The 12,163-nt window shown below is 44.4% G+C and overlaps 1 protein-coding gene across 1 annotated transcript; it reads right to left on the minus strand.

Moving 5' to 3' along the window:
- Window positions 1-267: 267 nt before the first annotated feature.
- On the minus strand, window positions 268-9,114 carry gas2l3 (growth arrest-specific 2 like 3). The gene is made up of 8 exons (XM_030765979.1): window positions 9,091-9,114; window positions 5,523-5,700; window positions 4,604-4,722; window positions 4,351-4,489; window positions 3,667-3,730; window positions 2,966-3,110; window positions 2,187-2,294; window positions 268-1,458 (listed from the first exon to the last, which is right to left on the minus strand). Exons 1-8 carry the CDS (start codon window positions 9,112-9,114, stop codon window positions 268-270), a joined length of 1,968 nt encoding a protein of 655 aa, XP_030621839.1.
- Between the last annotated feature and the right edge of the window lie 3,049 nt (window positions 9,115-12,163).

Below are 12,163 nucleotides of genomic sequence, written 5' to 3' on the forward strand. Positions count from 1 at the left end.
TACAGATCATAAGATTTATTAATTACTGAACTGATCAGAGGCTTAACCTCTTGACCCTTCTGATACAGCACAAACAAAACTAAAACCAGACAAAACGACTTTCAAGAGACAAGAGTGCTACAGAGAGCACATTTAAAAGCCAACCACACTTGAGACTAAAACTACGGCGGTTGGGTTCTCTCTACATCCTACTGATACACGCCCCGATCAGCCAGCGGGGAGGACGTCTATGTGGATCCACATCCACACAGACATCAGGACCAGTGTCTAACACTTCACTCTCCTCTTGCTGTTCATCTCAAAGTAAGGCTCTTCATTTTTGGTGGCTTTAGTCAGAGCAGTGCTCTTAATGGGGACAGGTGTGCGGCTGTTGACAGCGCAGGCTGTTTTTTTTACTGTTTGACTCTGTTGACACTGTGAGGGCTTCTGAGGGACTTTAGGAGAGAAAGGAGCTTGTTTCTCCGTAGTTTGTGAGGCTGGGACAGTGTGCGATGTAGGTCCAGTGGGGTTGTGTTGTCTCCCAGCCTGAGGAGCTGTGACTGTCTCTACTCTTGCCTGCAGAGGGCGCCGGGCGGAGACGGCTTTACCTCTGGATGGAGGGACTTTAATAACTGGGCTAGGGGCTCGTGATACTGGGGTCTGTGATCGTGAGGAGGATGCCGATGATGAGGTCAACTTGGGTTCACGGGGTATTCTCGCCAGACCAGCTGGCCGAGGGGAGGCAGGACGCGTCTTCCTGCAGTCATGGAAACGGTTTATAGGTGATGAGTTGCGCCGTCGAGCAAGTCGGGAACGTAGGCCGCCGGGAGGGGGCCGTCCTTCTTTCTGAGGGGCTTTCTGGGTGATGGATGGGGTGGGCGTGCTGGAGGGTTTGGGCTGTTTACAGGTGGGCTCTGGGCCAACAGGGCTACGGGGCTGAGAGGGTGTGCCAGAGGGCGGGGGCCGCAGCTTCAGTCTGGAAGAGGCAGGTGCGCTTTTGGGGGGAACCTCAGACCTGGGTGGCTGAGAAGAGGGTAGATGGTTCTTCTTATTTGAGCTAGGAGATGGTAGCTGTGTGGTCTTTACTGGAGCAGCGGTGGGCATTTGCAGCGTCTTTTTGGGAGCAGCTGTCTTCCTGGGCAGGGAGGGGGTAGATGCAGGGGACTGGGCATACCCTTTGGGTGTAGCATGGCCCAGAACGGGTGTTGCAGGTTTGGAAGTAGATATGGAGGAGGAAGAGGATGAAGTAGAGGATGATGGGAGAAGGCTGACAGCAGCAAGTGGGTCCATGTTGGGGGGCAGGGCTGTTTGAGCAGCAAGGATGGGGCCAGGGCCTGGTGAGCCTTTCTGATAGGCAAGAATCTTCTGCTCCAGAGTGGTGAACTGTAGTACACGGCCTGGGTCGTATTTCAACAGGAAACCTTTCAGTGTGTCCCAACCCCCACCCACACGAACCATGACATGCTTCCCATGTAACATCTGAGAGAGAGAGAGAGAGAGAGAAAGAGAGAGAGGGAGAGAAAGAGAAAGAGAGAAGATCAGCGGTGGCTCATGCATGACAAAGATCATGACCTGATTCATTAGAGGAAAACCTCAGGACATCATTTGATTAATATACCATTTTATCCAGATTAAGATAATGTTTTAACCAAGCGTGAGAACAACGGTTTGTCACTCACTGGACAAGGGCAGGGTCAAGCCCTAAGCACTCATTTCTGGGTAAATCCAATGTTATGTTTCAGTAGTAGCTAATATTGCATGTTTGCTCTTCAGTTGAACAATGGAGTAGATGACGTGTATGCAAACTTCAATAATTGGAGCTGTGAAGACTCTTTCCTACATGGAATTTCAGTACTACGTTTAGTGGTGGATTACTTTACTGCTCAGGTTGTGAATCATGAATTCTGAAGATCATTAAGACAATGTGTGCATGCATTTCCCACCTGACTAACAAACATTGAAATCTAGTTCTGACTGTGGGAATGATAAGAGCATTATTCTCTGAACTATAGAAAATAACCTCAGCGGAGCACAGAAATCACTTCTCTCATTGTATGTTGATTTTGTATAGTTCATTTTTGTTAGTAAACGCTGAATGAACTCTGTGATCTCTGATCTGATTTGATGGCTGTGGTGGAGCCATTTCCCTTGCTGAACTTCATTTTAGTGTTCATAAAGCCAATGTTTATTTACAAACAAATGCTCACCCTGATAAAGAGGATCTTGTCTCCTAGTCGGTAGCGTCCCTCGGATAGATATTCTATAGAGAAGCGCTGAGAGCAGTTACAGGGAGGATCATCCCCTGGGTCGCTGTCCTGCATGTATGAGAGAGAAAGGGAAAAGGGATTCTGTGTGAATGAATGAACACGAGTGAGTGAGTGAGTAAGTGAGGTAAGTGTGTACGCAAGAGAAGTAAAAGTGAGTGTATGTACGTGCATGTGATTGAGTTGAGTGTGTGTGTAAGAGCATACAAGAGCACAGGCTGGCAAGAGCATGAGTAAGCTCCCTCACAACCAGGCATGGTTCAGGTGGTTTAGGTTTAGATGTTGTCCAGTTGTTTTTGCTAGTCCGAAGGGTCAACCAAGGTTAATACAGACTTTGTGACGCTGTATCTCTGGCCTGCAGTCTAATCATGGCCAAACACAGGACCAAAGCAGGACGTACTGTGGAATCAGCCTTCACACAAGCCTCACTGTTCATTCAAATCAACACACACACACACACACACACACAAACTCTAAACCCCGCAAACACAAAGCACCCAACTGGTGATTCCTGGAAACTCAGTTACCCCTGTTTTGAGATCTTTTTGGACTCAATTGCTGAAGTTTCATCAAAGTTCTATATGCTTCTAAAAGTAGAGTACCCCCTTTTTGTCACCTTTTGGAAGAAGAATGGTAAGGTCACCTCTCTTATTGTACGTTTGAGGTGTGTGTGGTATGAGGTGCTTGTGTGTGTCATAATAACTTCAAAAAAAGACACTCACACTGTGATAAAGGCCCCCATGCTGGCAACACACGGTGAAAGTTTTCACCGCAGGCTCTGGTTCAGGATCTCCTGCCAGCAGCATCGTCTCCTCCAATTCAATCTCCTTCTCCATCTTTACCAACACTGGTGGTTCTACACCATACCTACACAGCACAGTAAACAACAAACAATAAACAAACGATACAACTGTTCACTGAGCGCATTCTCCAGATTCCAACCCACTCTTGCTCAGTAGAGTAGAACAGAGGTATTGATGAAGTCGAGGGTTGTTTCCATGTTGACGACAATGTGAGCTTTTAGCGGTTGGTCAACACAAAAAGTATAACACAAACTATATCTCCTGACCCAAATACTGAAATACCACAGCAAAACTAAACCAATATGATAGCCTAAATCACTCACATCCCTCCCACACGAACAATCCTAAGAAATACTACACAGTCTATATACCACGGCTTTCACAGTAATGTGACCCAAAGTTATTAACAGAATTCCTTTGCCCATATATGTTGAACTGACTCCAGAGAAAAAGGACTGTATTTCCAGTGTAAATAATGAGAACAGTAGCTTCTCTTCAACTATGCAATCTAGTGCATGTGACTGCTCAGGCCAAAAGTATTTTTCAGCTCCAGCAGAAAAACACAGATTTCAGAGCCCATTAAAGGTGTGAATTTTAGAGAGAGCAGAAACATGTCTTACTTTGACATGATCCTTCCAATCTCCAGCAGGCACAGACACACTTGACGAGGATCTTTGTGCAGAACTGTGGGGGAGAAAAAGTAGGGAAAAAAGCAGTTTCTCTTAGCGAGTACTAGAACGGATAGCATTCAGTTCTAATGCAACACAATGTCAAGTGACAGAGATGCTGTGTGTAACTGAAATTCAGACGATACATATGCTTATTAAACTTAGGAAGGCCCAAACACTGATGTATGCTCCTACTCCAGCGCACCAAAAGATGCCTGTGCATTGAAATGTATAGCGATCAAAAGGCTTCCTTCTGTTAAATAAGTGCATTTCTTCTGGCAGTGCTGAGGGCAGCTCTTATGTCAGAGATGTCACAAGGGTTGGTTGGCATAATGATAAGATCAAGGCCTTAGCTGATCAGGTCACCCAAAACCAGTAAGAACAGACTTAGACCAGCAGCTCTGAAGCAAAGATTAAAAGCAAAGCAGCTTTTAAGTTCACTAGTGAGTCCACGTTGTTATGAAATTGATGTAAAAGTGTCACTGAGCTGCCATGATGGGTGTTTCCAATATGTATAATCCAGCTACGAGTCTGTATATGATTGTGAAATACATCCCAATACCAGCAGTGTAAAATCTGCACAAAAGCACGTCACTCAAGGGGAACCTGGTCAACCACATGCAGATGTTGACTTACCCAAACCCTCAGACTCAAACATGTAGGCCTCATCCACACCAATGTGCCGGCACCAGGCCAGGAAGTTCGCTGTGTTGTCACGGGCAAAAAAAGAGCCAGGAGAGGCGTCTCTCTTAAAAACCACCTTTTTCATTGGAAACTGCATCCAAAAAAATAGAAATTAAAAAAAAAAAAAAAACAGAGCAGAGACAGAGAAACATCAATAAACAAAGCTTTTTCTTTTTCATCTTCCATTCTCTGCTCTTTTCCTCACCTGCCCCTTGTTTGAGTGGCAGCTTTCAAGGATTTTACTCTGCAGAACTCCGACCAGCCGACACAACTTCACGCCGTTATTCAGCTCCTCCATGAAGTGTTCCACCTGCACTTCCTCTCCTGACAGAGACACAGACACAGATACAGACACAGAGGCAGAACAATATTGTTGTGTAAAAGTTGTGAAGGAGGTCTTGACACGGATTATTGCACAGCAGAATCAGATCAACTTTGTCAACACTGTTCTGAGATTGTCTGCACAGTTTCCATTCGGACAAAGTTTCCACGGAGATTTTCTTTTTAAAACAAGTCTGTATTTAGAGTGCTTGTTGATCTGTTGGCCATTTTAGAGTTCAGGTGTGGCAACTCCCCACATTATTCTTCCCTCTCTGGTCAAAGAGCACCTCTCACCTTACCTACCACAACAATCACAACACACAGATCAGGCTGATTACACCTCCTCCACAGGCACTTACTGGCAGCCTTAGAGATCAAATGTGTTGCTCATTGTTGCGTGAGAGAATGAAAGCATGCATTAGTCAGCAGGTGAAAAACAAGAATTAACTGAAAAGTAAGCTAACTGTGAGGAGGACGGCACATTAGACATTTTGACTAGCAGGCTTTAGCCATGAGTTCCAAATCACCACACCAAAAAAAGAACATGCGTATAGAAGTATACACAAATGTACAGGGGCACGTAAATCAAATTGCACTACAACTTACATACTAATTACTGTATAGATGGTGTTTAGAAAAAAACATGAGCAGCAGGAATTGGACTATGTGCACTATGATTACTAAAATGTCTGAGGAATTTTATTTTGATATATTACATCTCTTGTATAGGAATTTCAGTTTGTTAACAAGTTAGTGTATATCTGTGTCAGCGACTGGTCTGCGGGTTTGCTGGATTCGCTTACCCAGCATGCCACTAAGCCAGATTGCCAGATCCTCCTGCATGGGCAATAGAGTGGCCTCATGTCGGACGGCCAGCCACTGGTCGTACTGGAAAACATCAGCCAAACTGGGGCCATGACGTGGGGTCAGAGGACTACGAGGGCTCTGAACTGGAGAGTCAAACTTCTCTCTAAACCAGGCCTGGAAACACACACACCACAGAGATAGACAAAAGAAAAACACAAAAATGTTCAAAAACACTTGTATGCAGAACCATAAATGTATTTACAAGACGGTGGCATAATTTCAGTTAAGTTTTAGCACCATGTAACACTTCAAATATGTCATTGGGAAACTGAATATTTAAGGGTCTTATGTTCTCATTAGGAGATTTGCTATTCTTGCTGTGGTTATTGGGGAGCAGCTTAAGTCCAGGTAGCAAATCTCTGTGTTCGATTCTACCAGACCAAACAATAAAACATGAAAGACCACAAGAGCAGTGCATGTTGTCGAAAGTTGAAAATTAATATACCACAACATTTAGAGAGTTTATGAAAACAAGTTGATATAACACAAAGAATCATCTTAAATGAGAAAAATGATTGAACACAAATCCCCAAAGGGAATCCCAAAAGGCCCTACCTCTAATGTATCTTTAAAAAAAAAAAGTATATAAATAAATCAGACACTAGCTTGTGAACTGATTCTAATCTTTTCAGTCTATATCTAATCAATATATATGCACCATACAAGAAAGAAACCAGCATTCTGCAGAAGATCACAGATGAAACATAATTTGAAACCGCCCCTCTGCTCGGTTTAATGAGGAGGGCTGTGACAGCACCGGCCCCTGATCTGTGTTCCACGGGTGGACAGTTTTAGGGTGCACTTTTTTTTTTTAAAAATCACATTCTGTAGGAGTCTCGGCACTGGAGCAAATGGGCGTGGGATAACCCCGCCTGCCACACTGTCACTGCTGATTTGGGTTCAGCAGTTGATACAGAGAGAAAGAGAGAGAGAGAAAGAGAGAGAGAAAAAAAACCCACATCATGCTGGGGCAGTGTGCAGACTGAGAGTTAAACACCACAGACAGAGAGACGCTCTCTCTCAGATGGAGCATTAGTGAACTAACATAACACATGCAGAATTAAAAGGTTCCTCAGTCTGTAGTAGTCGATTAAAAAGCACCCACTGGCTTCACTGATAAACATGTCCTCATATCTCATGCACACAAAGGCATGCGGAGCTCCACTGACCGTAGAGTTTCTCACAGCCAGAGAGCCTAGAGCAAACCTCTCATTACACACACACACACACACACACACACACCCCTCTCTCACAGACGCTAACAGAGCTGCTCTCTTATCGGCAGCTATGAGTTAAAATGGAGGACTTACACACCATGATAAAATAAATATTTCAAACTTACATTAACATGTATTAGAGACAAGAAAAGGGCAAAGAGAGGGTGAAGTCCTTGTCTTTGGTAGCAGTTTAAAGCAGGCAGAGAGTAAGACAGTAACTGAGATGTGTGGGATTCCCACCCCCATCTCTCCAAACTCAACATTGCCCTAATGGGGAACTGGCCCCCTGTGCTATGAGAGGTTCCACGACCCCTGCTGCTGACCCCCTGAGCTAGAGGAAGAGGGTTTTTTTTCTCTCCCATCATCAGAGATATCAGGTGACATACAACAACCCCCAAATGTTTCTCTCCCTCTTTCTCAGGGCAGGATGACAGCTTAACCATGGGATAAAACCAAGACAGGGCTGTGTTCAGCCTCTTTCTCTGAAAAAAAAAACCCTGCTGCAGCAGCATTTTTCTACACGCCCAAAATATGAAACCAGCCGATATCTTTCAAAGAACAGTAATTAAGAGAGACAACGCCTACTATGACTTGATCTGCATCGAGACAGTGAAGTGAGAAGCTTTAACCAACTAAGAGCCCCAGTAGTACAAGTCTAGATCTGGGAGAAAAAAAAAAACAATGAAAAGTAATAGAATATGAAATAAGACAGTGAAATTGTAGTGGACAGCTTTCTGTAGACCTTTACATTACTATTATCACAATAACTGTGACTCCTATGTGATACTGTAGTCATGCATTTGGCTAAGCGAATGGGCCCCAAGGCTCTGGAACATCTGTCCTCTGAACCAAACACCCTCCTAACTGCTGTTTCCATCGCTCAAACACATCATCCAGAAACTATTCAGAAAGGCAAAGGAAAGCTGCACAAACTGGGTTTTAATAAGGCCAAACTGTCCCGTCTGGCCGTCATGCGTGACGCGTCATCGGAGCAGGTCGTTCTCAGGAAGAACATGTGACTTTTCCCCTCGTTTATGCACGTGACCTCCACATATGCAACTCTTCTAATTCTCACCCATCACACACACACACACACACAGCTGCCATCCTCCAGGCGAACACAACACATATGTACATCTCTGCCCTCAACAGAGAGGCCCATTAATTAGAGTAGAAAAGGGAAGGTGTGGAACGGGAGTTTGCTCGTGCATCAGAGGGGGGCAGGCCAATCTTACATAAGAGATCTGAGATTACCATACCGTGACAGATTAGTGAGAAAACTACCATTACCTGGACATCCGATCACGTCCAAAGTTTCAGTCGAAACTGAACTTTAACCTCTGCTCACTGAGTCATAGCCTGTCCTAATTCTGTGCTTAACTTACTCGAATAAGAAAAGAATCTGACATACTGGCGTTGCTGTTCCTTCAACTGTGTCTGATATTTTCACAGTTCAACAAAGCGTGGGAACACCAGTCATCTTCACTGTCACACTTTGCTTTTACCCCCACCGTAAAATGCACAACCTGATCTGTTCTGTGATCAGCTGAAACAGGAATAGATCTGTTGATTGCTGTGGTTACAGCTAATATTAAGACATCAAGAAAATTTCTGAAATTGAGTGATTGTAAGAAAACCATCCCTTCCTCAAAACTCAGTCGCAATATTTGGGTCATTTAATCTTCAGTGAGAGTTCTGGTTTAACCAAAGCAAACATATTAGTACAAATCTGACACAAAGTGAGGGAAAAAGAAATCACGAGTTGTTTGATTACATACGCACGCATGCACACACATGGCTGATGCAATGATGCCCAATAACTTGAGGTTGTCATTACATAACAGACAGAAGAATTGTATGTGTGATGTGTTGCACATATGATGTAAAGGTTGATTATGTCATGTAAGCTTTAAATAACCATTGTAAACAGCCTAAGGGAATCCATCAGGTTTGGATCATAAACACCAAATAAAAGGAATAACAATAAAACAAAGCCTACATTCAACAGCACTGCCAAACAAACACAAATGAGGTCTGTTACATTTTTTAACAAATGTTGTTTAAATTTGTTTCAGCATTCATTATTCACAGGAGTCCATAAACGATGTCAAAGTTGAAAAATTGCATCACCTAAAAGACATACATGGAGATACACTGAAGATGACAAAGGAGGTTTTAGTCTAGAAACAGCATTTAAAATATTACTAAACACGTTCAGGTGTCCTGGTCTTTGAATATTATGGTTCTTAAAAAGGCTGTGTGAAAATGTGACTGTGTTTTTCCTCACCTGTACTCCAGCCTGCACTGCCATCACTGAGTTCAGCACTCACTCACTCACCTCCTCATTCTGTGGGAGAGAGACAGACAGGAGAGAAAGGCTTAGCACAAATGTGAACACTGTGTGTGTGTGTGTTTCCTACTGCATGTCAGCGCTACCTTACGCTACAGATCTATTCCAGTCCCATTCTTCAGCAGTATTGACTGTCAAGAGAGACTGCTCACGCTGCTGTAGGTACGGCTGTAGGTGTGGCTGGCTGGCAGGACCACTGTACACAGTTTCTCCGGTCTGCTGTGTAGTTCCCCATGGAGATATTTTTACTTCTGTGTTTACAGCATGGTTGGATTGAAATATAAGCTTATATGGGGAGAATCTTGGTGTTTCTGTACAACTAACAGTTTCAAGAAATTACAATAACTAAAGGGGAAAAAAAAGTTTTCTACAAGACTTTGTTTGTGAGATGCTTGGAAAAGACTTGGAGGTCTGTTTCTAGTTGGGAAACAATGAGTCAAGCAGTTCCTTAAAATAAAAAAACTGAGGTTATCCAAAAACTGGAAACATGTGGTGTTGTCCTGAGCGTTGTTGATGATTCAGCTCTCAGACGAGTGTGTGTAAACAGTCTTCTCCAATTTCCTCATGGAGAAAAGTTCACTGTCACTGCTCCTAACAGGATGTGGAGGATTACCCTGCTGCTCAGCTCCTCACACTCTGTGAGTGTGTGTGTGTGTGTGTGTGTGTGTGTGTGTGTGTGTGTGTGTGTGTATGTGAGAGTATGAGAAAGAAAACAAAGCAAGCTGTGCCTTCCTCAGTGTGCAGTGCTGAAGAGAGTTCAGGGAATCTTGTCAACATGAACCCAGCTGAGGAAACAAAGCAAACCACCTCCAACACCGTTTTAAGTCACTCAGCACACACACAGCCCAGAACACACACACACCCAGTCATAAAACTCTCGCCAATGCACTGACTCCAGCACAAGTCTATGAGTCCATTTCCAACACGCTCCATCAGCATAGTTCTGACACTGTCACTCATCAAAGCAGTGGTCACACTCACCTTCTCAGCACAGCCATGTCAATCAGCAGTACCGCACTAAACAATACAGCACCGCAGCTAATTACTTTACATAAAAACATTACAGTTCTTAAATTGAGCAGAAAATGCCTCCATTAAGTCAGTGCATATCATACTCTGCAATTATCCTTTGCTACAGTAAGCCAGAGAGAAATGATAACAGCAGACTCACCTGAACAGAAAGACAAAACCCAAGTGTCACATTCAGGTTTCAGCCTGACAAAGAAAACACTCCAGTATGGCACACAGATCTCTCTCTGCTCTGCCCCAGAGATCACAGGCATGCAAGAAAAGCAGTGCTACTGACAACTGAACAGCCCCAGCCCTGTGTGTGTACGGAGAGGGAGGGAGACAGAGCGAGAGAGCGAGAGAGAGAGAGAGAGAGAGAGAGAGAGAGAGAAAGGGGGGGAAGCCTGTCTAATGAAGCAGCTCAATTCTTAACCCCCATCCTGTCCTGACCAAGCGCTCACAATGCCTCTATTGTTCACACAATAACGAACACACACACACAGAGTCTCACTTGAAGGGGGTGTGGGGGTTTCCGAATCCCCAGGCATCAAGAGTTTCCCCCTGACAAAATAAATCAGCCAAAAGAGAGTTTCATATAAACAGAGGAAACACAAAAGCATAACTTTTTTTCTATACATCTGCATAGCAATAAATGTCACAGACGGAGACAGATGAAAAAAAAAAAAAGCCAGTGAAAAAAGCAAGAGAGGGACTGAACTAGAGGGTTGGGGGGAGGGAGGGAGAGGGGCAGTTTAATTGAGTGTAGAGCAGTGTGTGAAGAACAATAGCTCATAAAGAAGGGAGCTGTGATGTGCATCTGGGGCCAGTGTTTGATAAGCCCTTCCACTAACTGTCTATAGGAGGAATTGAGAAATAGGAGAGAAACTATTTGACGCTGTGGGTGTCGGTTCTGTACTGGGCATTATGCTGTAAAAGGGCAGGACATGACACTGTGACATGGGCACTGCCCTTCACATTCCCCAACGGTCAGCGACTTGTGCGCGCACACACACACACACACACCATCTCCATCCGCCAGCATGTGGGCAGAGCTGAAAGGCCATCTGATTGTACTGGGATAAAACATGCAAAGACGATGATAAAGAGTGTAGCTGGGACTGTCTGAGACGTGTTGAAGAGGGGGTAAAATTTCTCCCCCTTTGTCACAGTTCATAGTTTTAATCACACAGACATAAGCAGTTATCTGATGTGGGTTGTACTCACTGTGAAGCTCGGGGCTGAAAATCTCTGCCTCTAAATAAACCACTTCATACTACACCGTTATAAGAGAGGCACACTGCAATAAACATTAATACAGCTAACTAAATATCATCTATACCAACTACAGAGATCAAGTTGTCACAGGGAACAATGACCACTAACACAAATTTTGGTGTAATTAAGGTTAGAGCTGTGTGACTCCAGTCAGTTTATTGACTTCCGTGATTTTTTAATGCACAGACCAGCCTGGCATTTGGTCATTTGAGCACAATGGGCTTTAATGTGATAATCCCAGAATAATGAAGGTCTGCCTTGACTGATGGTAGATTTGTGGTTTTAATTAAAACGGAGATGCCACAGAGGGAGAGAGAGGGTAGCCTGGAGAATAAACATGGAGTGGGGGGGACACACGTTTCACATGCAGGTCATCTCCCTGCAGCCTTAATCACCTAAGAGGATTCACCACTATCACACACACTCTTCCCAAATGGGCTGCTTTCCAGACACACACAGCTGAGCTGGCTTGTGTCACGTGTGTGCGTGCGTGCACCGGTGGCCAGCACATGGGTCCCCAAAAAGGTCCATCAATTGACACCCCACCCCCCCACACAATCCCCTGAGGGTAAAGCCGTCCCCATTTCGAGAGGTTCCTTTATTAATGACAAGCTGTGTGTGTGTGTGTGTTTGTATGTGATCTTAATTGGCCTGTCACCAAGGTGCTCTCGTCAGCGGTGCACACTGAGCAGGGTAAACACATGGTGGATTAGCAGCCTCCGAGAGC

This window comes from Chanos chanos, chromosome 1 (assembly GCF_902362185.1).
Source record: "Chanos chanos chromosome 1, fChaCha1.1, whole genome shotgun sequence".
Classification (NCBI taxonomy): Eukaryota; Metazoa; Chordata; class Actinopteri; order Gonorynchiformes; family Chanidae; genus Chanos; species Chanos chanos.